General features: G+C 56.7%; 10 protein-coding genes across 10 annotated transcripts; 6 read left to right on the forward strand and 4 right to left on the reverse strand.

The window, feature by feature from the left end:
* Window positions 1–2,136: 2,136 nt before the first annotated feature.
* Window positions 2,137–5,610, forward strand: L226DRAFT_570402 (WD40 repeat-like protein; the record flags this gene model as incomplete). Its single annotated transcript, XM_067684432.1, has 11 exons — window positions 2,137–2,157; window positions 2,226–2,379; window positions 2,437–3,117; window positions 3,287–3,571; window positions 3,673–3,949; window positions 4,002–4,103; window positions 4,166–4,277; window positions 4,525–4,690; window positions 4,757–5,284; window positions 5,455–5,526; window positions 5,591–5,610. 11 exons carry the CDS (start codon window positions 2,137–2,139, stop codon window positions 5,608–5,610), a joined length of 2,418 nt encoding a protein of 805 aa, XP_067535927.1.
* Window positions 5,611–6,302: 692 nt separating this feature from the next.
* L226DRAFT_534273 (uncharacterized protein) lies at window positions 6,303–7,125 on the forward strand. The gene is made up of 3 exons (XM_067680631.1): window positions 6,303–6,337; window positions 6,403–6,477; window positions 6,527–7,125. Coding segments are annotated over exons 1-3 (477 nt in total). The 5' UTR covers window positions 6,303–6,335; the 3' UTR covers window positions 6,927–7,125.
* A 221-nt stretch (window positions 7,126–7,346) lies between these two features.
* Window positions 7,347–8,456, forward strand: L226DRAFT_42684 (uncharacterized protein). The gene is made up of 4 exons (XM_067674656.1): window positions 7,347–7,385; window positions 7,445–7,543; window positions 7,597–8,021; window positions 8,077–8,456. The coding sequence occupies exons 1-3, from the start codon at window positions 7,383–7,385 to the stop codon at window positions 8,005–8,007; spliced, it is 513 nt and encodes a 170-aa protein (XP_067535929.1). The 5' UTR covers window positions 7,347–7,382; the 3' UTR covers window positions 8,008–8,021; window positions 8,077–8,456.
* Window positions 8,457–8,828: 372 nt separating this feature from the next.
* Window positions 8,829–9,400, forward strand: L226DRAFT_534276 (uncharacterized protein). Its single transcript, XM_067680632.1, has one exon. It carries the CDS (start codon window positions 8,950–8,952, stop codon window positions 9,337–9,339), a length of 390 nt encoding a protein of 129 aa, XP_067535930.1. The 5' UTR covers window positions 8,829–8,949; the 3' UTR covers window positions 9,340–9,400.
* A 916-nt stretch (window positions 9,401–10,316) lies between these two features.
* L226DRAFT_534277 (HCP-like protein) lies at window positions 10,317–13,456 on the reverse strand. The gene is made up of 4 exons (XM_067680633.1): window positions 13,028–13,456; window positions 12,071–12,964; window positions 11,449–12,021; window positions 10,317–11,359 (listed from the first exon to the last, which is right to left on the reverse strand). The coding sequence occupies exons 1-4, from the start codon at window positions 13,217–13,219 to the stop codon at window positions 10,598–10,600; spliced, it is 2,421 nt and encodes an 806-aa protein (XP_067535931.1). The 5' UTR covers window positions 13,220–13,456; the 3' UTR covers window positions 10,317–10,597.
* Window positions 13,457–15,932: 2,476 nt separating this feature from the next.
* On the forward strand, window positions 15,933–17,091 carry L226DRAFT_42836 (uncharacterized protein). The gene is made up of 2 exons (XM_067674677.1): window positions 15,933–16,090; window positions 16,176–17,091. The coding sequence occupies exon 2, from the start codon at window positions 16,211–16,213 to the stop codon at window positions 16,838–16,840; it is 630 nt and encodes a 209-aa protein (XP_067535932.1). The 5' UTR covers window positions 15,933–16,090; window positions 16,176–16,210; the 3' UTR covers window positions 16,841–17,091.
* Window positions 17,092–17,591: 500 nt separating this feature from the next.
* On the forward strand, window positions 17,592–19,480 carry L226DRAFT_485461 (uncharacterized protein). The gene is made up of 5 exons (XM_067677112.1): window positions 17,592–17,666; window positions 17,717–17,926; window positions 17,981–18,956; window positions 19,019–19,299; window positions 19,360–19,480. Exons 1-5 carry the CDS (start codon window positions 17,629–17,631, stop codon window positions 19,397–19,399), a joined length of 1,545 nt encoding a protein of 514 aa, XP_067535933.1. The 5' UTR covers window positions 17,592–17,628; the 3' UTR covers window positions 19,400–19,480.
* Window positions 19,481–19,705: 225 nt separating this feature from the next.
* Window positions 19,706–21,206, reverse strand: L226DRAFT_522578 (uncharacterized protein; the record flags this gene model as incomplete). The annotated part of the gene is made up of 9 exons (XM_067678768.1): window positions 19,706–19,966; window positions 20,026–20,040; window positions 20,107–20,189; window positions 20,241–20,339; window positions 20,392–20,520; window positions 20,577–20,655; window positions 20,711–20,869; window positions 20,934–21,049; window positions 21,137–21,206. 9 exons carry the CDS (start codon window positions 21,204–21,206, stop codon window positions 19,706–19,708), a joined length of 1,011 nt encoding a protein of 336 aa, XP_067535934.1.
* A 981-nt stretch (window positions 21,207–22,187) lies between these two features.
* On the reverse strand, window positions 22,188–25,228 carry L226DRAFT_507130 (cytochrome P450). Its single transcript, XM_067678113.1, has 15 exons — window positions 25,214–25,228; window positions 24,880–25,146; window positions 24,727–24,824; window positions 24,576–24,667; window positions 24,474–24,517; window positions 24,309–24,406; window positions 24,087–24,256; window positions 23,781–24,031; window positions 23,663–23,729; window positions 23,391–23,600; window positions 23,305–23,334; window positions 22,986–23,252; window positions 22,892–22,920; window positions 22,281–22,834; window positions 22,188–22,228 (listed from the first exon to the last, which is right to left on the reverse strand). Exons 2-14 carry the CDS (start codon window positions 25,007–25,009, stop codon window positions 22,686–22,688), a joined length of 1,635 nt encoding a protein of 544 aa, XP_067535935.1. The 5' UTR covers window positions 25,010–25,146; window positions 25,214–25,228; the 3' UTR covers window positions 22,188–22,228; window positions 22,281–22,685.
* A 132-nt stretch (window positions 25,229–25,360) lies between these two features.
* Window positions 25,361–27,098, reverse strand: L226DRAFT_507131 (tryptophan synthase beta subunit-like PLP-dependent enzyme). The gene is made up of 5 exons (XM_067678114.1): window positions 26,737–27,098; window positions 26,381–26,679; window positions 26,147–26,325; window positions 25,788–26,090; window positions 25,361–25,738 (listed from the first exon to the last, which is right to left on the reverse strand). Exons 1-5 carry the CDS (start codon window positions 26,839–26,841, stop codon window positions 25,488–25,490), a joined length of 1,137 nt encoding a protein of 378 aa, XP_067535936.1. The 5' UTR covers window positions 26,842–27,098; the 3' UTR covers window positions 25,361–25,487.
* Window positions 27,099–27,116: the final 18 nt, after the last annotated feature.

Genomic DNA, 27,116 nt, shown 5'->3' on the forward strand with positions numbered 1-27,116 from the left:
TCCAAGTGTGCCCCATGGCTAGTCGGGTTTCTATGGAGGCTGTCGACCTGGGAAGGGCCAAGTTGGAAGTCGAAGACGGAGGACACCCTAGAAGACACTGGACAGCCGAGCTTAGAGGCAAGGTGAATGCCGGCTGCGGTGGAAGCCCGACGGCATATATGGGGTACCCACCCACGTCTAAGACGAAGCCGCCAGGAGTAATGAAGCCAGTGACAGTGTGTCATGATCTCGATGCAGGCGCGGTGCGAACCGTCACCGTAGCCGATACTGCGCGATACGAGAGATGTCGATGAGCGCCCCCGTCCTTGGATTGAGATGCTGATAGCGGAGGAAGATGCAGAAGCCCGCCCTTCGGATTGTGGCATCTTGGACTGCGCGCCTTGACGCGACTCGGACAATTGTGAGCTTCGCGGACGAACGTGCGTTGACAGCCTCATGCAGCACTAGCACTAGCACTTGTGTCGCCGTGCGGATGTAAGTAACCCGTCGATCTGCCAGTACTGAACTTGGGGAACGGTTCACATTCAGCCTCCTTAAGGGTGTCCTCACCGAGAAGAGCGAGTATATGTAATCCGCGATCTCTCCCTGAAGATGCGCTTCGATGATCGTGAGGTATCATGCGACGTGCGTCACTTTGCAAAAGTAGGGTGTGACAGTCGACCCGTATGACATCCCTGCGCAGCAGTTCACGGGCAGAGGGAGGCGAGTCTAGACTCGATCTGCGGACTCGGGAGGGCATCTTCGAGAGGGACGGAAGAGGGAGAAAGCCGCACTGGAATCTATATAGGATTCGGGGTCAATCCGTGAATCACGAATGCTGCGATGGGAAGGGCACAGTGCAACCCGGGAACAGTGTTGTCGTGTGCCGATGTCGTCATGTTCCTGGGGACATCGAGGGCAGGACAGACGACGTTCGCAAAGCACGATCAAATTGGGAAGAGGGCAATGCTAGGAAGCAAAGTGCTCTAACTCCGCTCGGCCGTGAAATGAAGGACGACGGGGAGGATGGCAGGAGAGCGCCCATCTGTAAATGGGAGATGATGAGCTGCGGTACTCGAGTCCGAGTCTATCACGACGGTCAATCAGCAGGTGCAGCAGGCGGGATGAGACGAAGGTGCGGCAACTTGGCGCGGGCCCGGTCGGAAGGCTAGACGAGGCTACAGGGACCCTCCGGGTAAGCTTCGAGGGACGGTCCCTCCAAGTACATAAACTCAAAGGTACACGACCGGTGCGGTCTAGACCATGGTCGCAACGACAACGGTGCACGCGAGGTGGATGAGCAGATTTGGATCTCGATCGGGCGAGTGCGATCACAAGATACACGCGAGAGACGTCTGGTGCGGTCGAATGGGGCTCGTGATGGAAATGGTCAGATTACAACGAGAACGTGGAGGGGTGAGTAGCGAGTGGCAGGCGTGGCGGCTCGGAGAGCTCGGATGAAGTGTAGAGACGTCGGTGGCTGCGCTGACGGCCGAAGAGGCGGTTGTGTTTAGCGCGCAGATGGAAGGAGGCTGCGTGTTCGGCGCGGGGGGGGGGGGCGGACACGAGGGGGCGGAGAGTTTGGCAGGACGAGATGTGAGAGTATATCTGGATGGCCATCGACAGGGCTGGTCGGAGCAGATGAGGCTGATATGTATGCTGCGTGGGGCGCAGGCAGGAAAGGCGGCCGGGGTCGACGCGAGGCGCTCCGGCGCACGGCGGGGCGTGGGCAAATGCCGCGGAGGAGGATTCGCGGAGTTTGGGAAGAGGGCGCAGTGCAGGCGGGACGCCGGAGTGGCCTGAGCGTGAGAGGGGGAGCATGTCACAGGAACAAGAGGAACTGAACAAGTCAAACGGCGGTGTGAGGCGCGGGAAGCGGGGCTGACGCGGGCTGTCAGCGGACGCTTTAAGTACTGCGAGCGCGGGGGGCGACTGGGCCTAGAACAGTGGGAGTTCGCAGGACGACGATAAGATCTGGATCTGGGTGGTCAGGCCCATTATGGCCGCTGCCGGCGGGCCCGGTGTGCTGGTGTGCGAACAGGGATCTGAGATTGGGGGAAGAGGCGAGCCACGTGTTTGGGATCAGAGAGGGCAAGTGGGACTTAAGGCGACGTCCGCGCCCGCGCTTCCCTCTCATCTCTCCCATCACCCCCTCCCATGGCCTCTACAATATACAACGTGCGCATCCTCCCCCTCCTCCTCCTCCTCCCCCCTCTCCATCCCGCTGACTCTCCGCCCTTACCCAGCACAAACATCTACAGCCAACAGGTGCAGGTCCCCAAGGCCAGAACTCCTTCACCACCCTCAACCAGTGCTTCAACACCATCCGCGAGGAGTACCAGGCCCTCCAGGACCAGTGCGACCACCTCAGGAGTCAGAGGGACGATTTTGAGAGCAAGAGTCCGTCATCCCTTTCTCCTCTCATTTTCCCCAATTAACCCCTCCCCCATTGTCCAGTCACCAGCCAGGTCAACGAACTCAACATCATCCGCCAGTCCTTGTACGACCTCGAGACCCAGCATGGCAAAATCCGCCAGCAGTACGAAGAGGACGTCCGCATGCTCCGTGCAGAACTCGACTCCTACAAGCGCAGAGGCGCACCAGAACCTCTAGGTCTCGCCTCCCTCGGCCGTGATCGCGATCGTGACCTCGCACGCGACAGGGAACGCGAAATGCTCGTAAACAGGGAGCGCGAACAGCTCAATCGTGAACGGGAGGCTCGTGAACGCGAGGCCCGCGACCGTGAACGCGACCGCGACAGAGATGTCGTCATGGGTAACACCGCTCCCCCTCGCGACGCCCTCGGCCGTGAGGCTCTTGGAATCGGTCGTCCGCCCGTAAACCCTCCCGGAGGTCCCCCCTCTGGCCCCGGCGGTGAGCCTCTCGGTCCTCTCGGCTTGACACCTCACGCCGGTCCTGTCGGACTCGGTGTTGGCGCCGGCCCAGGAGGTGGAGGGGGATATGGTGATCCGTACTATGGACGTGATCGGGACAGGGATCGTGATCGTGAACGCGACAGGGAACGCGACCGCAGCGTCCTCGACCGTGACCGCGACCGCGACAGGGAGAGGGACCGCGACGGACGCGAGGTCAAGCGCATAAAGACCGAGAGGGACAGGATGAAGCCTGATCGTCCAGGTACGTTCTCTCCCTCAAACCTTCCGCGTTTGCACATTCTCAACACGCCCAATCCTTGTCCTTCCCCCTTCTTTTTGCCTTCTCGCACCCTTTTCGTGTGCATGTTATTCTCACGCCCACGCCTACCTCTCGCCCTCAACCCGTAAACGCGCGAATGCCCGCCCTGCAGACCCCTTCTCCCCCTCAATGGGCGCACAGCCTCCTCCGTCCCATATTCCGCCCCACCACCACCACCAGTCAATATCCCTCGGCCCTGCTGCTCCTCTTCCACCACCACCTTCCTCAAACGGCGCGCCCCCGACTCCCTCCGGCCCGCCACCATCAGCAGCGCAAGCGACTCCGAAACTTCCCCCGACACCGAGTGCAGGGCCGCCGTACACGACTGGGCCGGGTGGGCCAAGCCAGGGACCAGGAGGGCCAGGGCCGGAACCAGAACGCGCGAACGGGGTTGCGGGTGAGTTACGGGCTCGGCTTCTGTTTCGTCAGCTTCTTTTTTTGCTTCCTGCTGACGACGTGTGTCTTGCCTTCGCGTGTTCAACAACTTTGTTTCTTCAGGTCCTCAGCCGTACCCTCCAACGCCTACTGCATCGTCCTCAGCAGGCCAGGAGTCGAATGCCGTCCCATCATTGCCACCACCGCCCGGGTCCTCGGGATCCATGGCGCCCATACCTGTGGATCTGAGCGTGGACCCGCATACGGTCCCACCAGAGCTGAAGAACGAGGGTGCAGATTGGTTTGCTATCTTCAGTCCTGCGACCGCACAAGGTGACGGTGCCCTCTCGAAGAAGCGGTCTCTCGACGTTCAGCTTGTGCACACTCTCATGCATGAGAGGTGCGTCAACATGTACTACGTTCAGAAGACTCATACTAACGCATACAAACAGTGTGGTGTGCTGTGTACGTTTCTCTGCAGACGGCAAGTATCTTGCGACTGGGTGCAACCGCACCGCGCAGATCTACGACACGAAGACTGGAAACAAAACTTGGTGCGTTCGCTCATCTACCTTTGTCCGCACTGAAGCTCATTTTCTGTCTCCGCACCCTCCAGCGTACTCGTGGACGAGGCAGCAAGCAAAACTGGTGACTTGTACATTCGGAGTGTGTGCTTCAGCCCAGATGGGAAGTACCTCGCGACTGGGGCCGAGGACAAGCAGATTCGGGTGCGTGTCATCAGCTAGCGTTAGCGTTGATCTTCATCATCCCCACTATTACTTCCCGAGATGAACTCCATTGAGTCATCGACGCCCACACTCCCCTCCCATTCCCGCTTTCCAATGATGCGGTGATATCGGTTATAGCTTGCGTTCATATCTTCCTTCGCTTATCCCATTTGTTTGCCTCGCTTCGTTTCTTCTCCTGCCCTGCCTTTGATGACTTGGCCATGCGTACTCATGCTTGCGTTCGCAGATTTGGGACATTGCGCGGAAGAAGATCAGGCACATCTTCGAGGGCCACCAGCAGGAGATCTACTCCCTCGACTTCTCGCGTGACGGCCGCCTCATTGTCTCTGGCTCTGGCGACCGCACAGCACGCATCTGGGACATGACGGACAATGTCGGGACATGCAAAGTCTGTGAGTACCGTCTCCTCTCTGGCTTTCATTGCCACTTCATTGACCACTCCCCTCGTACCCGCGCAGTGAACATCCCCGAACCCGACAACGTCGACGCGGGCGTTACCTCTGTCTGCATCTCCCCCGACGGCCGCTTGGTTGCCGCCGGCTCGCTTGACACCGTCGTGCGCATCTGGGACGTCGCAACTGGCCAACTGGTCGAGCGCCTCAAAGGGCACCGTGACTCCGTCTACAGCGTCGCATTCACGCCCGACGGCAAGGGCCTCGTCTCTGGCTCGCTCGACAAGACCCTCAAGTACTGGGACGTCCGTCCGCTGCTCCGCGCACGCGATCCCAAGACGCCCGGGGCGTCGTCGAGTGGGCCTGGGGGACCGGGAGCACCGGGCGGCCTGGTGAAGGAGAAGGAGCTGGGCGGGCAAGGGGGCGGGAGCCAGTGCACGATGAACTTTGTGGGGCACAAGGACTACGTGCTGAGCGTGGCCGTGAGCCACGATGGGAAGTGGGTCGTGAGCGGGAGCAAGGATCGGGGGGTGCAGTTTTGGGATGCGCAGACGGCGGTCGCGCAGTGCATGCTGCAAGGGCACAAGAACTCTGGTGAGTGTCACTTTGGGTCCGTTGGCGTCGGTGGTTTGCACCTGGCGGCCACTTTTTCGACGGCGAGTTTCGTTTGCGATCGCGATATGTTCGCGGACTTGACTTGCGCTCTCGGACTCGAACTGCTATTTGGACCTCGGTGCTGATTGTGCCTGTGATCTTCCTCGCAGTGATCTCGATCGATCTCAGCCCCGCGGGCAACGTCCTCGCCACAGGCAGCGGCGACTGGCAAGCACGAATATGTACGTTCTCTCTCCCTTCCTTGCTCGATGTTCGCTAACGAGGTCCTCGTGTGTGCGTTCACAGGGAGTTACCAGGCGCTCTGATCTGATTCTGAGCGCGCTCCGGGTCCGGCTGTCGTCCATTATTCTTGTTGCTCATGTTCAATTCTCACTTATACTGCGTCTGCTCGTGTTCTTGTATTAACATATTGCCTGTTGATCACTCGTCACTCGTCCGCTAGCTCGCACGCTCTCGCCGCTGTCCCGGTTCTGCATCTTACTGCCCTTGTAGCCAGACCCCTCTACCCTCCATCTATCGGTCCATTGCCGCCCCGTCCATGTAGTGAGCCACCTCCCCGCCCGCTCCTTCTCCTCGTACCGTAGCCGTACTGCCCATTCCGCCCCGCGCTAGATGTGCGACGACCGACCGCTCTCGATGTCTCACCCTCTTGTGCATGCCACTGCCTCCTCTCCGCTCCTCTCCTCCTCTCCGTGCCTACCATCTGAGTAACCGACGAGTATCTCCGTCTCCCGTAGTATACAGTATTGTGCCGTGTGTGTTTCTTCCTCTACTCTCCACTGTTGTTTCTGTACAGGTTCTGGCTCTACCTAGGCTAGCTATAGTTCAAGCTGAATCTCATCTCAACGATACTTGCAATATAACCCGCCGCGTGTCGGAGTCAGACCTGTTCAGGTTGTAGCTGTAAGTGCGAATACAGAGTCGTCGCACTGGCAGGGATTCAGAAATCACAAGCGCTTCAGAGTCGCTCAGCGCGCTTGAAGTTGTAACTCGCAACCCACATCGCTAGCATCAGACAGCAACTCTCTACATGTGCGTGGGTCGTGCGAAGTACAACAGGATGATGATAGATTGACAGATCTATTTGTCTCTTGCAGGGCTCCAAAGCTTTTGCTCTACCAGAAACCGCCACCACCACCGTGGGTGCCAAAGGTCATATATGGTGGAACACCGTAATGTTCTTGCATCGCCCTCCTCGCCTTCGCCGCTCATATCTACTAGTTTTGACAACAGTATCATAATGGACCCTCCACCCCCGATTCCCGAAGAGCTACACGGTCAGGCTAGGGCCCTATACGGCTTCGAGATCAGCGACAAGCTGATGGCGGAGTATCGCGAGCGACACGGCGTCGAGATTCCAGACACAATCTCCGCGGTCATCATCTACAAGTTCGCGCTTCTCAAGACCTTCGCACAGGAGATGGGCATGGACTTCGTGACGTGGTACTCAGAGAAGCGGCGTTTCAGCAGTCGCACTGCGAGCCGGCCTTACCAGGAGGATATGATCTACTGGGCGGCGGGCAAGTATGGGCAACGCATGAACAGCACATGTCCGAGCCCGGATGTGCTTAGGAGATTCATCCAGAAGCTGGGTGTCGAGATGGAACCTGCGTGGCATTAGGAGGGTTCGGTATGGATGTGACCTTGTCGCGTGTATGTTCGGTGTATGGGACGCGCACCTACCGTCACGATCTCCTCAGTACGTCCTACCTTGTGCCTGACCTGAAGAGGGTCAGGTCCAGGGGGGCCGAGGGGGTGTTCGTACGATAATTGTATTCTGTACTACTGGCAGCTCGCGTCGGCTTTTGTCTTGTCGCACCTCTTGATATTGCTCTTTTCAGATGATTGATTTCTTGCTCTTCCTACAAGCATGACAGGATAGTTGGCCTGGATATGCTCGACAAACATGCGAAGGCCTCCCGACCAGCAGGACTCGGAGGTCGGAACTGGTCCAGATCACGTAGACCCTAACCTAACCACTGCACGCCTGGCCACAGCGCTTGGACGCGTACTTAGTACTTAGTACTTACCACCCAACCACCACTGTCTGGCGCTGCAGGATACTCGTTCCCCATGTATGGTGTCATTCCTGCATTCATATCGCAGATAATACCGACTGATAGAGCGCCGCTATGGTAGGACTTCCAACGCCCCTTCTCTCTTAGACTACAACATCCTTTACCCGGCCAAGCCGCCATTACCGCAGTGGATGCCGGAGGGCGCAGACGTCGAGGACATGTACGTCTGTGATCCATCTGAGCTCCTTACTGTGTCTCATCGGCAAAATGCAGCTGGGACCATACCCTGCCCCTTGTACCCCCTCCCCCTATTCCCGAGGAGCTCCGCGCCCACCCGCGAATCATCTACGGGTTCGAGCTCACCACCGCGCTCATCAATTCCTACATCGAGCGCCACGGAATTACCGGGGTGCCCCCCGACGAGGACTCCCGCAACCGATACATGTACGCCCTTGTACGCGTCACTGCGAACCGCTTGAAAATGGGGTTCATCACGTCCTACTATCAATGGCCGCGATACACTCGCGCGCCCCGAGATGGCATGCAGGACCTTGTATACTGGTCCGCTGCGTGTTATGGACAGCTCCAAATCACGGAGATACCGACCCAGGAGCTGATTCAACAGTATCTCGATGCGTTGGACTTTGGCGTGGTACCGTGTTGGCAACCGTGCAAGTGGTATAGGTATAGGGCATAACGTATGATTGATCAGCTCATTGATTATATCAATCCACTGAGACCTTTGCTGCGCAGTTGACTCAACGCCGCCGTGCTCATGCATGTGGTGGTTTTGTCTTGGAGTCCGGGAAACTCGTGCAATTGTGTTCAAGTTACTGTACGTACGTTCATATTGCCACCGGCAATCAGTCACACAACAAGTCATTCCTTCCTCCGTCCTTCTCCAATGCTGTTTCTGTACTGGTTCTGGCTCTGCACGCAAGTTCAACCGCATTTCAACGTATAAACACGCTGAACTTGGAGTGGCTTTCAGGCGCTTTTCGCCGTTCACACCCGCGCCCTCGATATCGGTCGTCGTCGGAAGCTGCTTGACCCTGGAGCTTCAACGTTGCGTCAACCTTTACCGTCGACCAACTTTTCCACTAGGCCTCAGGTCGTCCACGCGCCAATTAAGTTTTTGTGTATGCACGCTTGAGAGTCGCTGACTATTTCTGAGGGCGGGACTGGCGTAGCGCCAGTGACATCGAGGGAGGCACGAAGGAATCGCAAAGCCATGAAGTGGCAGTAAATAACGTAGAATGACAGTCAAGAGAAGAATCTGCGCTCCAGAGTATGGAAACCACCAGAGGAGCAGGCGTCGTCAGTAAGTCAAAATAAGGCCCGGTGGCGTGGGAAATCACTCCGCGGCGCTTGAACTTGAACTTGAACCTCGTCCAACCTTGTCAGCTCTGACAACCACTCTTTCCATGTACGTCGCTTCTCCATACTGTATTGTATCATGCATGCTGATCTATTGTTTGTTAACAGGGCTTACCAATGGCTGATCAGCCAGCGACCACCAACGCCACCGTGGGTGCCGAAAGTCATGTATGGTGGACCACCGTATGTTTCCGTAGTGTCATGTTTGTTTCGCCGCGAACATGTACCAGATTTGACAACAGTATCATCATGGAACCTCCTCCAACCATTCTCCAGGAGCTGCACGACCGGGATGAAGTTCTCTACGGTTTCGAGATCAGCGACGAACTGGTGGCCGCCTATCGCGAGAAGCACCTCCCTCCCGGAGTCGAGATGCCGAACACCGTCGCCGCGGTCATCGTGTACAAGTTTGCGCTTCTGCGGAGCTTCGCGCAGGACCTATGGATGGACTTTGTCACGTTGTACTCCGAGAAGCCGCGCTTCTTTGGCCGCCGCCAGACCCGGCCCAACCAGGAGGACATGGTCTACTGGGCGTCGGGGACGCGGGGACGGTGCCTGACTAGGACATGCCCCAACCCGGACAAGCTGAAGGAATTCATTCGTAAGCTGGGAATTGACGTGGAACCGGCGTGGCATTAGGAAGCTTGGATGATATGAACTAGTTGCTTTGTTATGTTCGGTGTAAGAAGTATACGATGCGCACGATGTTCCTCTCCAGTTACACTCCGATGATCTGATGCCCATACTGCGTGACCACCACCTCCGAACAGCTGGCCCCAGGGTATGCAGTGAATGTGTCAACCTCGATGTGGTAGGTTGAGTCTTTGAGACTCTCTGTGCGTCATGACCTTGGACTGGAGTTTCATTATAGCTAGCGTAGCCGGGTCGTCGATAGAAGCTGCTTGACTCTGGAACTTCAAAGCTTCAACCGTGTCGTCCACGCGCCATGCATGATGTAGGGTTTCGTGTATCTACGCTTGTCGGACTCACTGACCCTTTCTCATACCGGACTTTCCTTGGTTCCGCCCAGCAACCCTGCTCAGTGGATGTTGGAGGGCGCATACTTACCAGACCAAAGTGTACCACCGCACCTCTCTCGCCAGCTTCTCTGGTTCCCTTTAACCCACCCAGCTGGGACCCTGACATCGTCCTCATCCTGCTTCCCCCCATCCCCGCGGAGCTCTTCCCCCTCCCGGTGATCTTCTACGGCTTTGAAGTCACGACCACCACAATCACACATTGAGCGGCACGCCGTCTTCGGAGTGCCCGATGACGACTCTCGCAACCGATACATGTACTCGTAACCCACAGCACTAGGTCTAGGCAGCCACCATCCCCTCACGCTGAGCCCTGTCCGCCGGTGAACGGCCACAGCTTCCTCCGATGACTGTGTTTGTATTCACGCTCCTCATAGTCTGAGGACGTCCTCCTAGTTCTATACCTTCCGCCCTGATTAACGAGACCAGCCTGGACGTGGTTAGCGCAAACACCATGATTGCCAGACGTAGCAGTGGTTGCGGTCGTCCGACCAATGTTCGAAATTTGAACGTATGGGTAGTGAATCGCGGGAATGGAGCAAGACGACATGGTTCGAACGTTCAGGTCGATGGATCCTAGAGCACTCTGAATATATAATATATGCGGGTTGCTACATAGAGCGATGCAGATACACGTGCGATTAACTTCCGACCTAAGTTCTACCTCCTATGCTGACTATGTACCAATCCACCAGTCCATCTGACGACTCGCGAAAGACCGAGGAGAGGATATTATGAACGCGCCGACCACACCCAGCCGTCCACGTCCGTCCGAATCTATCGTCCACGAACGCAAGGAACAGCACGACACCATCATCGGATATATCCCATACTCCATACTCCCACCACCTCCCCTCCGCTCACATGATCACGCAATTCGAGTCGTCCTCCACCTTCTGCGTCGCAATCCCCATCTCCGCAAACGTCTTCGGACCAGTCGTCGCCGGCCTCGACGGCGGCGCCTGCTGCTGTTGAGGCTGCTGGGGTGGCGGCCGCCCCGCAGGGCTCTCCTCCCGGCGTGGACGAGGCTGCGACCCAGGTCCCCCAGGCCGGCGCATCGGCGGGGTGCCCGCAGGTCTTGGAGACGACGCCGGGCCCGGACCCGTACCATACCGCTGCTGCGGCTGGGGCCCGGCACCGCCTGACGGAGGATACGGCCGAGGGCTCGCTCCGCCATGCGGTGGCGCACCTTGGGGCATGCCCGGGGCCCCAGGTGCTCCGGGCGGACCAGAAGGCCGCCTCGCCCCGTTCGGGTACTCGTCGACGCGGGGGAGGGGCGCAGCCATGCCGGGCGGCGAGTTCGTCATCGATGGGGGACCCTGCCTTCCCCAGTCTCCGCTCGGGCCTGCACCAGCAGAGCCGGGCGCAGCGGGAGGGAGCGGGCCAACACTCACGGAGTTCTTGCGGATGTTGCTCATGATCTGGGTGCGCTGCGATGCAGGGATCGGTGCTGCAGTGGGTGGGCCCCCCACGGCCTCGGAGCGCTGCTTCGCCTGGGTACGCTTGCGGACGAGCTTCGAGTCCGTGAGGTTCTCGTGCTGTTCGCGCGACAATGTCTGCGGTGTAGGCTGTGAGAGCGCTTGGAGCCGCTCCGCCGCATCTGTGTTGCCGTTTTGCGCTGCCTGTGCATTAGAGAACAGGAGCAGTCAGCATAGGCCCGACATCCGAGAACACCGAGACGTGGGCGGTGACAATGAGACAAGGCACATACCCTTTGGTACCACTTGCGCGCTGCATCAATGTTGCGGGGGCCGCCGACGCCGACTTCAGAATAGTAACCCAGAGCAAATTCGGCACTGGGCAGACCCTTGCGTGCTGCCTTCTCCGCGAACGTCCATGCGAGGCCCTCGTCCTTGTCGAACGCGCCCTCAGCGCCGCACAGGAACCACTTGCTAAGCGCCATGTCTGCCTCGATCTCGCCCTGCTGCGACGCGAGCGAATAGTACTGCACCGACAGCAGCGCATCGAACGGGAACGGGGGTGTCGCAAACTCGTACGCGTGACCGAGCTTGTACTGCGCGGGAGCAAAGTTGAGGTACGCAGCCCTCTCCAGGTGCCGCCGCGCCTCCTCGGCCGGAGTGACACCAGGAGGCAGGAAGGGTTGGAACAGTTGTGCGGGGATCGTGACGTGCGAGAACTCGTTCAGCAATAGGAGACCGTAGACGTACGCCGGCTGTGGAACTTCGATTGTTGCAAGCGTCGCAGCACGGTTGAGCAGCGGAAGCGCGGCTTGCGGGTCAGCCGGGAAGCCGAGTTGACCCATGAGGTTGGCCATTCCGAGACGCTACGCATCGATGAGTCCATGAAGCTGCGCAAGAAGCGAAGCAACGTACGTAAAAGCAGCTTTCGACTCCGTGCTTCGTGCCGCGCTCGAAACATTCCTTCGCGTGCTGGACGTCTCCGAAGTTCTCGTACTCCCGTCCGAGCTTGAACCATGCGGCATGATAGCCTGACTTGGCAGCACGCTCAAAGTCGCGGAACGCGGTGCGCGGGTCGTGCGGGATGAATTGCGGGTATATGCCAGTCGACGCGCACATCGCGCGCATATGGATAGCTTCGGCGACATGCGGAGGTACGGGACCCGGGGGCGCCGAGGAGATGCGGATAATTATAGGGAGTGCAACATTGACGAGCTTTTGCAGCTCGGGATCGTCGATCTTGGCAGGCCCCACTGCAGGATCAGTGGACGTCGGGCTGGTGCGCGAATGCAGCTGTTGGGCACGATCGACGAGAGAGAGCACATCTCTGCACCAGACGACTTGGCGTGCGGGGTCAGCATTCGGTCCCTGGATGGACGATTGCTGCACGGAGAGCGTTGCGAGCGTCGGAAGGGGTGCGGTGAGCGATGGGGGACCATCGCGTGCACCAGAGGGAGTCGCGAGGGGAGAGGCAGTACGGGGACCGATGTTCATGTTGGCGAAGGAGCCTGACAACGAACGCTCATGCTGGGGCGCACTTTGGGCAGGCGGGGATGCAAAGGGCATGGGGAAGGCAGACATGGCAGGCGCTTGGGACTGTTGCGGGGGAGGAGACCAGGGAGACCAATCTGAGCCTTGGGGAGGGGGCAGAGGACTAGGACCGCGGGAGACGGGCTGGCCTTGGGGAGGACCGAAACCAAGGGACTGACCGGGCGCGTACGAAGCGTTGAAAGAGGGCTGGGGGAATGCGAGCTGACTTGGGGGAGGGGGCGTGGGGTATGCCGCCGCTTGTTCGAGGGATTGGGCCATCTGTTCTCAGTCTGCACGTTAAGAGGCGGGCATAGGCGGTGAGATCAGACGGAGTAGACGCACGTTCTTGGGAATATCTGGCTGCAGCTTCTGCGGGCGAGGCGCGACCAGCGGGTCCTCGTAGTGCGGGCTTGATGGGTACTGATCTCCCTTGAAATCCGGAGGGAGAGGCGGCACAGCGGGCGGTTGTGAGTCGTGTCGCGCGGGCTGGTCGTAGTCCTCGAATGGTCGCGGTGGAACTGGTGGCACATTCATGGCGTATGGTCGTTCGAGATTAAGTGCAAGGGGTGAGTGCTGAGTTGAGACGTCAGAAGAGAAGGCTGAGCAAGAAGGCTGTTGTGCGGTGAGCCGTGCTGGCCTCGTTGCAGGCCTCTATTGGGAAATACTGCTGATGATGGCACTGCCAATCGATGCGAAGCCCTGCAAAGCCTCTGCTGCACTCCGGGGGTATGGATGGGGAAAGCAGAGCAAGAGATGTGATATGTCGTGGATATGGCCCAGATATAACCTCCCGACACGCTCAGCCACGCCGCCTCACGCGTAGCCGCCCATGCGACATTGATCCGCGTCTCCGATCCTGTGTCTCCGCAGCATTTCCTTCTCTCTCCGCCCACAATCCTGTACTCGTAAGTATACATACACTGCTTTGCTAGCTAGCCCCTTGTCACCGCACTCGTTGTCTTGCATCACCTTGACACTCCTCGCAATGCAGCGTCCCCGACCATCACTGCGCATGTCTCCCAGTCCTCGCCCGACAGGAGACGTCGGCCCTTGAGACCCTCAACGTGCTCTACATACGCTCGCTTACTGGACCATCTTTCTCGCTTCTCAAACACCTGCTGCGCACACTGTCACTGTGCTTTCCGTGGGTCTATATTTACGTCCATACGCGCCCAGTATACCCGGATGCGTCCGCATATATTCCCGGGGACGTCAGTCTTTCCTTCGCCGAGGTAGTCTGACAGAGCCGACTCACGAATGGGTCTACCGCCCGTCTTAACTCCGCGCGACACTCGTCCTAGGATGATACCATGGATGATGAGGGCCACAGCAATGCGCAGGCATTCGGCAAGTGAGTACGGTCTGGTGAACTGCTCATCAGTGTATTTTTGGTCCATGCCCGCGATCCATGCAAATAGCGCAGCTGCTCCTACTAGTACCAGGCCCTACGATTCTCCCACCATCCAGGATGAAGGCATGTATTACTGTCAGCTTCCGCGAGCGACCAGGGTAGCACCCACTTATGCGGTCATTGCCAACCCGTGACACTCGAAGTTCGTACCCAGGGCCCCACCTGCGCGGCCGAAAACAACATAGGCATCGATACAGTGCCGTTATGGGCGCAGAAGTATGTAAGCGGCCCAAAAAGAGGGAGTCCGAGCAAGTAGCACGGACGGCGCTGATCGCAAACGGCGGTCCGCCCACGGGTTGCATGACGAGCCCATGTAGAGTACAGTACCTTAAAAATGACCATGGTGCCGGGCGGCGTGCATACGGGGCCCGTAGAGTCAGCAGGATAAAATGATACTTACCAGTAACTCCCTGGAGCTCCATTCAAGGAGCTCGAGTCGAGCAAGAGACTCATTTCCTCAGACGATGATCGCAGTGAACGACTGGAGTGGATTAATGCATTGATCGACGAGGTTATCCCGAGATGATCGCGAGTACAAGAATGAGGGAGTCCCTGACCAGCATCCTCGTCGATGGCACGCCTGCGAAGACCGTCATAATATCAATAGGCATACAAGGTATGTCCATTTAACGCTCACCGCGATAGCGATGACGAACATCAGGAGAAACATCGCGGGGAGCCATAGTGACGTGCCTTGGAACGACCTGACGTGAAAAAACACGAAGCATTGTGGGAGATAGACAAGGTATACGCCTTCAAGGTGGGCTGAGCAGGGACGGAGATTGCATCAGTGAGTATTATCCGAGTCATTGAAACTGGACGAGACGCGGGACATACCAGGGATGAGCGACTGCAGCCATGGGCCCACGGGATCCGCACTTGCGGTAGCTATCTTTGTGACTAGCCGCAGGTCTGTCAGGCCGGCGGGACGCCCGAGGGGCAGCGATGGCAGACTAAACCTACCACGACGGTTTCTAGGTCTTGTACTCTAGATACGAGCACGTTCGCTATGCTTCAGACTGAACGTTGAGGGAATAACTTGTCCAGACTACGTAGGTATCTGGATAGTGGTGCTCGGACACTAGTCGATCGATAGCTGCGACGAATTGATGTTCGTGAGGTTCCCTCCTCATTGAACGATTGACTAGAGGTCTTGTAGTTAGGCACCGGTCAATTGTGAGCACGCCGGTGATAACGAAATGGCAGGATGCTTGCCTATAAACCCGTGTTTTCCGTATGTGCTGATCTGCCACAGCATAACTGTCCGGACTCGGGCGCGTGGTGGGACGAGCTGAGCTTCGCGCCTACTGAACCGTCAGGTGATAACCACGGTGATTGTCTTCGGTCTCGCGCGATACTCGGCCACTGACTGGTCGCTGATCTCGAAGCCGTATGGGACCCTCGCCTGGCCATGTACCTCTTCGGGAATCGGAGGCGGAGATTCCACAACGAGACTGTAGTCAAAACTGGTAGGAATGAGCGGCTCGGAAGGCAACGATGACGACGCAAGAACGCTACCGTGTTCCACCACATATGACCTTGGGCACCCACGATGGCGGTGGAGGTTTTTGGTTAATCCAAATCTCTGGAGCCCTACAAGCGACAGAGAGATGCTGACGACGTGGGACGTGAAGTGGTTCCCCGGCCTTACAATGCATTCGCTATAACGGGCTTATCCAGCCGTCGGCCCGGGAGGTCCCGCCGCCCGGTTATCGTCCTGGTGATGCACTGCCCGTCCTCCTGACTCTGAGTCCTCTGAGACTGTTATTAGGCCCGGAGTCCAATCGTCTGCCTACGGGAGCCCTGAGTCGACTCTCACCTCGGTGAGCATGCGTTCATTCACGAATCACAGTTGATTCTTACGAGCCATTGACAAGCCACATAGGAATCAGAGAATCCTTTCCCTCAGGAGTCCTGTGCCTCTCAGGCATATCCTGCTCTGCCCTCTGCGTGTGCGTCCAAGTCCAAGTCTCTTATACTTTCAGTGCTCAAACGTACGTCACTGTGTTCTCTTGCTTGTTCCATGGGATATTGACCATCAGTGTCTTTTCTCTCTCTCGTCGACTTGAATGTCGACAGTACAGTGACCTCCATCGTTGAATCTCACAACCTCAATGAGAAGTTCGCCGCCCCCTGCAAAACCTCCCACTTCCTCGCCCGCCTCGACGGTGGGCTCCGCTGCTGTTGGTGACGCCGAGATCGTCACCTCGAATAATGACGAGGCCCCGGATGATTCGGACAAGGCCCCCCTCATCGATGACTACCCCGACGCGTACAGCGACTTCTACGGCACCGGCCTCACCTGCATCTTCAAGTCTGGTCCTGCATGGCTCGTCCACAAGAATCCTGGGGTCCACGCCTTCAAAGGTGAGACCCGTCTCGTCCAACGTTACGTCAATATGCCCAAGTGGTTCGATATCGCCGAGGCCATCTACTTGTCCCTGAACTCCATTAAAGTGAAGTGGACGACCATCGACGCCGTATCCTACGCCCACGCTGGAGAGGCTAAGCCCTTCTGCCCTCTCATCATCTCCATCGGCGTGAGGAGCGGCACCCTCCTCTACGACGATGCCAAACGCGCTGCCGTCGTCGTCAAGGAGATACTTGCCAACGCTGGCTTCCCCGACATCGAAGTGGCCTTTTTGGAATCAGAAGTAGCTGATTCGGCCCCGTGTGACCCTTCACTCGGCAATCTCCCTATACCCTCCGAGTCGGTCTCTCCATCGCACGAGGGCACAGCCTGATGGGCGATTGCTGCGCGGAGAGCGTTGCGAGCGTCGGAAGGGGCTGTGAGCAATGGGGACCATCGCGCGCGCCAGAGGGAGTCGCGAGAGTACGGGGACCGATGTTCATGTTGGCGAAGGAGCCAGACAAGGAACGCTCGTGCTGGAGGGAGGAGACCAGGGAGACCAATCGGAGCCTTGGGGAGGGGTAGAGGACTAGTACCGTCGGAGACGGGCTGGCCTTGAGGAGGTCCGAAACCAAGGGACTGACTGGGCGTGTATGAGGCGTTGAAAGAGGGCTAGCTGACTTACGGTAGGGGGCGTGGGGTAGGTCGCTGCTTGCTCGAGGCATTTGGCTATCTGTTCGGCACGTTAAGAGGGCGGGCTTGCGAGACATGTGCGGCGAGATGCGGTACGCACGATCTTGGGAAAATCTGGCCAGAGCTCATGGGGGCGAGGCGCGACGAGTGGGTCCTCGTACTACGTAGTGAGGGTGATAGCTCGTTTGTTGAACAGAGATTGCATGTATGATCGTGTCGAAGTACTTATGCGAGGCTACTCGTCTACAGAGCTCACATGCACAACTGTACTACCCCCCGGCGCAAAGCCCTGGCCCGGACGAGAGTCTAGAGAAAGAGAGAGGTAGTTTTCGCCGCTGACGAGATGGCCGGCCCACGCGCTACGAGCGTCCATCGGCTACGAGCGTCTATAGGAGGCTCGGCACCCCTAGCATCCAGCCTCGTCTTCTCGCTCTCTCGTATGCTAAGGACATTGAATCTGTCTCGAATCAAACTCGAGACCCTGCCTGAATGTTTCCCCATAATAGAACTGACAAGGTTCCCCTCAGGTATATTCTATCGTTGATGGCAGGGAAAGCATACTCATCGCGTCCTGCAGCCTGGATTCGCTCGGGGAGGATGTCTTGTATCTCGTCGCCCTCGCGGTGTCCAACTTTCCTGGTGCCCTGAATGCGTATTCCAGAACATCACATAGTATTCGCTCAGCTTGTCTTGGTATGCTGTTTGCCTGCGCCAGGGCACCTCCTGCATACCTCACCGTACCGGCCAATCGAGACGCACCACCACTTATCATCCGCCCCCTGGTTCGGTCCGTATTCAGACGCACTGAACGTGGATTATATTCCGACTAAATCTCGTCTAGACAGCTCACATACTACCCAGCCATCCTAGAATATGCCGATTTCGGATGGGAATTGGACTTCTTCCCTTCCCTGAGGTCGATCAAATTCGTGGCAATCCCTCGCGATTACTGTTCTGTTCCGTGGATGGCCATCAAGACATGTATAGAACACCCCAATATTTCCTCTCTCTCTTTTCTGAGCTGTGTACCGGACATGAGTGGTGACGGACCTTTGGAGGCAACCTACCGCTCTATACTCACCGACCTCTCTTGTGTCCCGTACGTCTGGCGCGATGTTTCATGTCGTCTTGACCGCCGGGATGTCCGCAACGAGCACAAGTTGGAATCAGATTCGCTGGCGGCCCTTGTGGCCTCCATGACGCCTCTGGCACGTCATCTCCGCTTGCCACTCGAGACGGCTCCTCTCGGGCAGATGGCAATACATCCGTGGTTAGCGCTACGCGAATTGTATCTGTCCGGAAGGTACATTACACCAGAAAACCTGAAGACTCTTCCTGACATGCTCTCGGATATCCCAAATCGCCTCCCCTCCCTCACTTCTCTTACCATCCTCGCTTCCCCACTGAACGGATACGGCCGCACACCAATACTTGGACGCCTCTCTTCCCAAGTCCACCATCCTAAACTCCGATCCTTGACCATCTCCTACCCGGACCCAGACGATGCCATATGCGCCCTTCAGGCTCCAAACCTCACACACCTCTCCCTGCGAGATTGGCCCCGCTATTACTACCCTCTTCATTTCCCTGATGCGCTGACCGCCGACATCGCCTGGCCCATACTGTCATCTTCCGAATGTCTTTCGATACTGAAATCCATGGGTACTAATGGGCGGCTAGAACAGCTCGAAGTGGTATATCAAGCAGACAGTGCGGAAGAAGACCTCCTCCTGCACATAGCAACTGCACATCCCAGCCTCTGGTCGATCGAGTTGCATCGCTATCGATCAGAGGACGATGATAGTCCAGTGCCATATGTAAGTGAACGCTCTACTTCTCTATCAATCTCAATATATACCACCGACGGCTCGGTCAACAGGAGCAGATCGCGTTGCGACTCGCCTCCGTCAAGCGGCTGCGAAGACTCCGCCTGAATCTCGACTTCCCTGAGACGACTGGTCCGTTATGCGACTCTTCCGAAGCATTTTATCGATGGACGACTCTCTTCCTGCAAGTGGGCACCAGGATGATGGCCGTTCTGCACCAGAGTTGTCCTATGCTCGTCGCTCTCGAGATGCTGAAGCAGACCTACAACAGCGCGTTATGGGCCAGGTTCCATCCCTCTGGAAAAACTTCGCTATACGAGGGCGGACTAGAACGGCGAGTGATTTATTTGTTATAGCATATTCCTTCCCATAATGACATCTTCCCCTTGAACAGGGATGGGGAATGGCCGCCATTCACGCCGCCGTCGATATGATTCAATGAGATCGCCTAGTACTAGTGGTTGTAGGGTATATCGGCGTCTTCAACACGGATTGCACTGCTCCTCTGATGGCCCACACAACTTCGCGCCCGAAGATTTGAAGACGCGTAAGGACTGACATCAATATTGAGAGTCTCGCACCGGGCGACACGAGCCGGTGGTGATACACATACTCGTACATACAACACTACTATCACATCTCTGACCAAGTACCGTCCAATGTCCCTTAGTCTAAGCCACCCGATGCCTTATCGGCAAGTCCCCCTGATTGCAGTACACCACTGAGGGCAGGCCGAAGGATCACAAGGCTTGACCGTGATCCTCCTTGTTGTCTTCGCTGCGGGCGTATGGGTGGTCCGAATGCACGTAAGTGCGGGGGCTGCCAAGGTCGGTATGCACGACGCGCTCGAGGTTGATCTCGACACCAATTGAGGAAGTCTGTATGCCAGGATGCATTGAGCTGGCGCGGGTGCGGGAGAATTGGAGGGTGCTCGGGAGGGGTGTGGAGATGTTTTCTCTCTCGGTATGCGCCCGTACGATGAGCATGGTGTACACGATGGCCTACAAAGTCACGGAAATGTGAGTTCAAGCACGACCGCTGGTAATGGGTTCAGACTTACGACTACAGGAGGAGTCTGGTGGGATTGATTGACAGTCAGCATCGAGGAACTGATGACTCGAACGAAGGGAACAGAACATACCGGATCGAGGAAGATGAAGAACACATTGGAACCGACGGAGTTGGTGACAATGATGACGAAGAGGTATGCGCAATAAAATCCAGCTTCAAGAACGGTCAGAATCTGAAACAACGCGAGCACCGCGAGGAACGTACCAGACTCCACGACGACAGCCATGACGCGCGACAAGGGGCTATCGGAATAGCCATACCGCACCTTGTACCCCGAACGCCAAATGCGGAAGCAGATGAGGCCTGTTACAAGGGTCAGTACCTGATATACTACACAGAAAGGCGAGTGACGTACATGCGCACAGCATGTTGAGGCAGAAGGTCAAGACGAAGAAGTACCGGACCCGGACGGATACGGCCGCCAGAATGAGCGTGCTACCGCTCTTCGTCTGTGAGAGCGTGATGACGGACCAGATGCCCATGCCTACCGGTCTGTCGTTCAGCACAGTGCAATCGAGCTACTTCAGGACTACGACATACCCGCGTCCGCCAAGAATACAAGCACCGGGAGTATGATTACAAGGTAACTGCAGTTCCAGACAATGAATGTGCGGTACACCTGTGCCCAAGCCAAGTCAGACTAGCTTGCGATGCTCGAAAGCGACAAGGCTCACGATGACCATGTCCGAGATAATGGCTTGGACGACATTGATCCCGTTCTTAATGAGTGATCCTGTGCTTGATGCGTCGGCGAAGAAGCGGGAGGGGTTCGGAAGTTCCGGTGGATGAACACTGAACGCCTGGTATCCTCTGTGCATCTCAACCACTAGGCCCTGCATAAATCGGACCGCCGTTCAGTACAGAAGGGTGAGATTTGTAAAGGGAAAGGAAGCGTACAGTCACTGTGAGCGCAAAGAAGAGCCCACAAACCAGTGGTAGCCAGATCGACAATCCCTCCCGGACCTTCCTCCGGAGGATCACGACACACTTTGGGAAGTACACCAAGTATGCGCCTGAGAACCAACTTCAGCCTCGTCGTCGTTATATGCGAAAGGCACATCGGAATTGTCTGAAGAGACCTGCAAAATATGAGAACTCACCTGTAAACAGGAGCTGGAGCCACAGCCCGATGAGGTGAGTGTTGGCGGGGAGAATGTCTTCGCCGGCCATGCTGGAGCTGAGCACCAAGGGACAAGCGGCTGGCGGGAAGCAATGTGCGGCGGGATCAGCCTTCCTGGTCCGACGGCCGTGCCGAAGGTAGCATCTTATACTCTGCGTGCCATGATATCCTCACCCCCATTCGAGTAAGCGGCGAAGTCGTTCGCATGGCCTATACGAATCGCGTGTGAGCTCTCCAAGCATCCAGCGGTGGAGAGTATGCCGAGAGGCTGTCGGGCCATCCGGTGACATGTTGCGTGGGAGGCAGTACTGTCGCAGACATCATTCGCATCATTGCAGATATCTGACAAAGTCGGAATATGGTCACTTGCGGCTTCAGCGCGCGACCCAACCTCAGACTGCTGATACTCACCGCCATCCACTGGCCTCAGGTGCCTGTCCGCTCTCATCACGAAGCAACGTTGAGCGGGTGATGGACTCGGCTTCTGTTGTGAGTCCATGCTTCTCGAGCCGGCAGGAGACAAATAGCTTCGTATGGTACAAGTCCTAGAACCTGTGTTGATCGTTTCGGGAAGTAGCATGGCCATCGCTCTCTCGCAAAGTTCCGCGACTTGTCGTTTTGCGTGATCATCTCAAAGGGCAAGGTCCGATGTACCGCCATCTTCCCACCTTTGCACAATGCGATAAGTGCGATAGTTGGTCAGAATTGATACGTACTCAACATGAAGCTTGAAGACGCATCACCTTCATTCACGATGATCCAGAAGACTGCGAAGTTGAACAGCGGGCCGGCGGTGCCGCGCCCAGGAAGTTACAGTGTCGTCGAAGTGCTATGCATGCCTGATCTCCGCGTGAATATCCACATCGAAGTGGAGATGGGTGACTGCAAAATCTACGTCTTCCTCACGACCTGAGATCACGGCCGGATTGCCGAAGAGCTACTCCTTCCCTTCATGATGCCGACGCACAGCAGGGTCTGTCAATCCTGCCTTCGGAGATGCAGAGGAGGGATTCTAAAGTTCCTGCAGAGTGCCGATTCCGACATCGCGTTAGGCCAAAATCAAATGCCCAAGCTTGGCGCAAGCAGTTAGCAATTGTCACCGACGACTCGAGATCTCACCTCACCAGGTATCCAAAGGGGAAATTGCGACATCATGAAATCCATGCGACATGTCCCATGATGTCCGGGGACAAGCGAATATGCACGATGAGCAGAAACGGCCTAGAAACGCAGGAGACGCCCTTCATGCGAAGTCCGGGAGCCGCGGGAAGAAGACAACTGCACGGCGGATCGTCCAGACTCGCACATCGTGCGTCCCTATCATCTTCTTCCGCGGAGGGAGAGACAACAAGTATCTTAATATGATACAACACGCAAAACTAGGCACAAGATGCCGGATGGGGAACGACGCGAGCGGGTGCCTCACAACTTGGCGCACTTGGAGATAGGGGAGAGAAGCAGAGAGCTGCGGGGTTCGAAGGTCCAAAGGGAGTAAGAGAGGCTCCTATTATGCGGTCTCGCATCACTGTTCACAGGGCGGTGACTTTCACCGGAAGTTCTGGCTTGCGCGCGGTGGAGCCTCGGACGGTGGGAGTAACGATACCGCCGAACTTCCAGACAATCTCCTTGTCGGAAGGGGCAAATTCAAAGGAAAGGAGGAGATGCGCGAGCGCAATCCCTGAGACGGTACCTCATCAGTGTATGCGTAGGCAGAACAGGAACGGACTGCACTCACTCATCTCAGTCACAGCGAGGTTGTATCCACTGTGAATAGACGAGAAACTGTCAATATTCACCCTCACGACGCAATATTCGGAGATAGAACGCACATGCACGACCTCGGGCCAGCAGCAAAAGTGATCGTGTGCGCAAAGATACTCGGTATATGCGCTTCTGTCAGCGATTCGGGCAAGGGTCCCAGCCATCGCTCTGGCTTCCACTCTGCGGCATCTGCACCCCAGATCTCGGGGTCGCGGTTTACCCAGAAGACGTTCGGCCAGACGAGCGTACCGGCTGGGAGGAAGAGCTCATGGATTTGCTTGCCGTCGATGCCTGTCACAGGAGAGCCTAGTGGGAGGACCACGTCTTCTTGTGTACTGGCTCAAAAATCGTCAGGAAAGTGGGAAGGCAAAATCGCGGAACACGTACGATCGCATAACAAGATAGAAGGGAGGGAACCTATCATATGAAGGCGTGAGCTGGGGCATGCTAAATAATGCACAAGAGGCACGAACAGTCGTAGAGTCTCCTTAACGACAGCGTCGAGGTACGGAAGACTGGCCAGGGTGTCGAAGTCGAAGTCGTGGATCGTCCTCCCCGTGTGCTTCGTGGCATCTACAAGTTCGCGACGGAGTCTGTCTTGAGCGTCACGATGGATTGAGAGGAGTTGCATAGCGCGCGAGATGGAGCTCGATGTGGTGTCGGTAGCGGCGAGAAGCAGGAGCCTAGATCATTTATATTTCACTGAGTCATCGCGTTCGATCAATACGGACTAAGGTAGACGTACGACATTTGTCCAAGCAGCTCGGGCTCCGAAAGAGAGTCGACATCCTTAGTCGACATATTCTCTCGGACTGCCAAGAGAGGATCAGATGGAGTTTCTGAGCGGAGAAATGACGACTTACGCAACACGCTCATGAGATCTTTTCCTTCTCCTACTTCATGTAACAGGGCTTCGTCGCCCTTCCGCAAGTTCTCCATCTTCTGGTTCAGCAGTTGCTTTGACATGGCGAACACCGAGTCCGAGATCCACTGCATATGGTGGAGCGCCTTCATGGGAAGCAGACCAACACCAGATCTCAGTAGTGCGGGCGGGAACGTCTTCCGGAGCCATGGAAGTAGCGGTCGCCAGAGATGCAGTTGCGCGAGCGTCGGACTAGTCGTGCTCTGACGTGAGCAGAGGGATCCCAGTGTGGTAGATGAGCACCCACCCGAACTCCTTCAGCGCACGGCTGTAGTCAGTGCCATGCTTCTTCAAGGGTCCGAACGTGTACCCCAGAGTGGTACGGCCTACAGCTTCGAGCGAATACCGGCTGAAGTACTCGGACAGCTCAACCTCGGCGGTGCGTTCTCCGATCTCAGTCTTAAGTACGTCTGTGAGCTAAATGTTCCATGAGGGACGACGTAGAACGGCAAATGCGGCAATGCCAAACCTCTTGTGCAATGCGATGTTGCGCGAACACTGTCTGCCGCAAATACTTTGCTGAGAATATGGGGTTGAGATGCTTGCGTTGTTTGTGGTGCTCAGAGCCTGCTCAGCACGTCAGTCTACAGTACGGGATCGACGTTGCTTGGTCCTACATTGTAGGAGTACTTACCAGACACAGACATAAGGTTCGGTCCGAAGACGGCATTATGGGTCCTTGCAGCAACATTGATTCACATGAGGAAGACAGGGTTCGTATTAGAGGATAACTCACTCTGATTGCCACTTGGGTATCTCAAACGCGTCGCGGTGCTTCCCAAACATTGCTCCGAGAGCAACGGGATCCGACAAGGCAATCTCCACCTCCTAAGCCCCAACGCAAGCCTCGTAAGCATCTTCCTAACCTGACTGAGATCATCACGTACACCTAGGAATGCGGGGAACTTGATGACACGTCCATAGGACGACAATACGCGTTCCCTGTACGGAACCGCATGTGGATTGTGCAAATCCTTGGCGACCCCTTCGCGCTCGCAGTCAATTACTGAGAGATGAGAAGATACGACAACAGGACTCACCAGTCAGGAAAGAGGAACTCGGAGGGCCAGGTAGGTTCCGAAGATGCTGCTGCTTCGCACGTCGCAGAAGCTGAGAAAGAACTATGGAGCAGAGGTAGACAGCACCAGCGAGAGCCAAGAGCCGTAGCATGTTGCGGGCAATTATGTGAGGACGAGCTCGCAGTGTCGCGCAGGTCCAGAAGAAAAGGATGCAAGCCTGTAGATAGTGAATGGGCGGCTGCCCGCCTGCGCATGTGAGCGATCCGCCGAGGCCTGTTCCTGCATGATCTTTGATGGAGATTCGTTCAGCGAAATCGCAGTGATGGCAACACAGACGGAGAGTCGAAGCACGAACCTAGGAGTGGTAAAGGCCTCTCTGGCAGTAGAAGGGTCGCGACTCGCGACAGCTCAACGAGAAAGCTCGCACAACCTCTCCTAGCGCCGAGGCATCGGAACATCGGTCCGAACTCTGTCGGGACGGTCACGGCTGCAAGCCCATCGTCCACCACCAGCATAGTCGTATCATATCCCAATTTCGAGTCCAAGCCAATTACATCGTCAAGTTCTAGCAGCCACGGTTCCAACCCGCATCGTCCTTCTACTCCCCACTCATATCGCCTTTCGTCTAATCAGACCTTGGGAACCCTGAGGCTTTCACCGTTCAGTGCAACGACCCAGTTTCCGCCCACTCTAAGTTCGTCATCCACTATGTTTTCATACTCTTTGAGATCTTGCAAAGAGACCTTGAACCCGCCGCACAAGACGAACACGACGGTAGCCTGTTTCTCGGATGGAGGTACCAGCGCCCGGAACAGGGATCGGTTGTACGCCGGGGTCAAGGTCGCGGAGCACGCCAATTCGACCAATAATTTGTGATCATCTGCCACGAGGTCAGGAATACAGTGAATTGGAAACGCAGTAGGACGCACCTGCGAAAGATAGGCAGGCCTGCATCGTGTGCTCGTCCGAGACGCATACGCTCTTGATCCCACCCGGTCTCTGGAGGGCCATCTTGACCACTGCGGGAGAGGGTGAAGTCGCGCCGAGTGATGAGATGCGAGACGTAAGCTTGGCGATGTGAGTGACAGTCACGTTGTTTGTCTCGTCGTACTTTGCGGTCGTTCCATCCGGGACTTTCCTGGACTCGACTTTACCGACGAACGGGCCGTCGTTGAGAGACAAAGACTGGTAAAAGCAATTCGATCCGTGCGTCTCTACCCCCACCAGCGGAACTGTATAGGACGCCGTCAAGATATGACCGCACTGGTGAACTGTATTGTGAGCTCACCATGATCCCAACCGACAGCCTTGCAGCCCGTCATGATGCCGCCCGCGAGTCCTCCGCCACCAACGCTACAGAAGATAGCATCGGGCACGGTGCCTTCGGGCAGCTGACGCTTTATCTCATGGATCAGGCTCGCATGCCCTTCCCATAGAAGGGGATCATTATACGACGGCACCATGACACTGTCAGCCATATATTCAGGTACGGTTTATGAAGCAGAGATTGCTCTTGACTCACGAGTTAGGATCGGCAGCAACGGCTTTATGGGCAGCCTGGAGGGCCTCGTGATAGTAGCTTCCCTCGACTACGACTTCCGCCCCGTCCTTGCGCATGAAGTCGATCGTAGATTGACTGACGCCATGGGGCAGATATACGGTGCATCGGACGCCGAGTGCCTTCGCTGCCCACGCAGCTGCAATGCCGGCGTTGCCACTCGAAGCGATGACGAGACGCACGCCTGGTCCGCGGGTGCGAACGGCGTTTTGTGCAAAGTGAGATATCCCGCGAGCCTTGAAGGATTGCGGAGGCTGAAAGGTCTGTTTTTCGTGGTCAGTGTACAGCACATTTTCGGATGAAAGAGAGAGAGCTCTCGCCTCGAGCTTCAGGTAAGCATTGCAGCCAAGAAGTGATGAGATGTGGATGGAGCGGATCAAGGGGGTTTCGAGCCAGAGCTTGTCAGGATACATGTTCGACGCCATAATTACCGCAGTGCGTAGGGATATTCTCTCCTAGACCTCTAATGACAGTCAAGGTTCTCTCGAAGCGTATTGCTTGAGGAGGATACCACTGCCTAGGATAGGTATGTCGCAGGACGAGTCATAACGACTCCCGGCCCGTGCCACGCAATGGGCATCGTCCGTTGAGTATTGTCTGTTGAGTCACTCAGTCCTACACTTTTCTGGTCAAGTCGTAACGTGAAAGCGGAATTCAGGGTGTCCAAGTGCGTATCAGACGTTGAAGCTAAGACTGAACT

This window comes from Lentinus tigrinus (genome assembly GCF_003813185.1).
Source record: "Lentinus tigrinus ALCF2SS1-7 unplaced genomic scaffold L226scaffold_10, whole genome shotgun sequence".
NCBI lineage: Eukaryota > Fungi > Basidiomycota > Agaricomycetes > Polyporales > Polyporaceae > Lentinus > Lentinus tigrinus.

Bases quoted from the DNA above. Each gene is read 5' to 3' on its own strand.
- L226DRAFT_534273 (XM_067680631.1), top strand. The intron at 6,478-6,526 runs GTAATGTTCTTG...CATATCTACTAG, and splicing joins GTCATATATGGTGGAACACC to TTTTGACAACAGTATCATAA.
- L226DRAFT_42684 (XM_067674656.1), top strand. The intron at 7,544-7,596 runs GTACGTCTGTGA...GGCAAAATGCAG, and splicing joins GGCGCAGACGTCGAGGACAT to CTGGGACCATACCCTGCCCC.
- L226DRAFT_534276 (XM_067680632.1), top strand. From the start codon at position 8,950: ATGGAACCTCCTCCAACCATTCTCCAGGAGCTGCACGACCGGGATGAA.
- L226DRAFT_534277 (XM_067680633.1), bottom strand. From the start codon at position 13,219: ATGAATGTGCCACCAGTTCCACCGCGACCATTCGAGGACTACGACCAG. The intron at 12,965-13,027 runs GTGCGTCTACTC...GACTGAGAACAG, and splicing joins AGCCAGATATTCCCAAGAAC to ATGGCCCAATCCCTCGAACA. The intron at 11,360-11,448 runs GTATGTGCCTTG...TCTAATGCACAG, and splicing joins CGCGCAAGTGGTACCAAAGG to GCAGCGCAAAACGGCAACAC.
- L226DRAFT_42836 (XM_067674677.1), top strand. From the start codon at position 16,211: ATGAGAAGTTCGCCGCCCCCTGCAAAACCTCCCACTTCCTCGCCCGCC.
- L226DRAFT_485461 (XM_067677112.1), top strand. From the start codon at position 17,629: ATGTTTCCCCATAATAGAACTGACAAGGTTCCCCTCAG. The intron at 17,927-17,980 runs GTCCGTATTCAG...AATCTCGTCTAG, and splicing joins ATCATCCGCCCCCTGGTTCG to ACAGCTCACATACTACCCAG. The intron at 18,957-19,018 runs GTAAGTGAACGC...CTCGGTCAACAG, and splicing joins ATGATAGTCCAGTGCCATAT to GAGCAGATCGCGTTGCGACT.
- L226DRAFT_507130 (XM_067678113.1), bottom strand. From the start codon at position 25,009: ATGCTACGGCTCTTGGCTCTCGCTGGTGCTGTCTACCTCTGCTCCATA. The intron at 24,257-24,308 runs GTTTGGCATTGC...TGGAACATTTAG, and splicing joins AACATCGCATTGCACAAGAG to CTCACAGACGTACTTAAGAC. The intron at 23,601-23,662 runs GTACGTCTACCT...TAAATGATCTAG, and splicing joins GAGCTGCTTGGACAAATGTC to GCTCCTGCTTCTCGCCGCTA.
- L226DRAFT_507131 (XM_067678114.1), bottom strand. From the start codon at position 26,841: ATGGCGTCGAACATGTATCCTGACAAGCTCTGGCTCGAAACCCCCTTG. The intron at 26,680-26,736 runs GCGAGAGCTCTC...CACGAAAAACAG, and splicing joins ATGCTTACCTGAAGCTCGAG to ACCTTTCAGCCTCCGCAATC. The intron at 26,091-26,146 runs GTGAGCTCACAA...CGTCCTATACAG, and splicing joins GGCTGTCGGTTGGGATCATG to TTCCGCTGGTGGGGGTAGAG.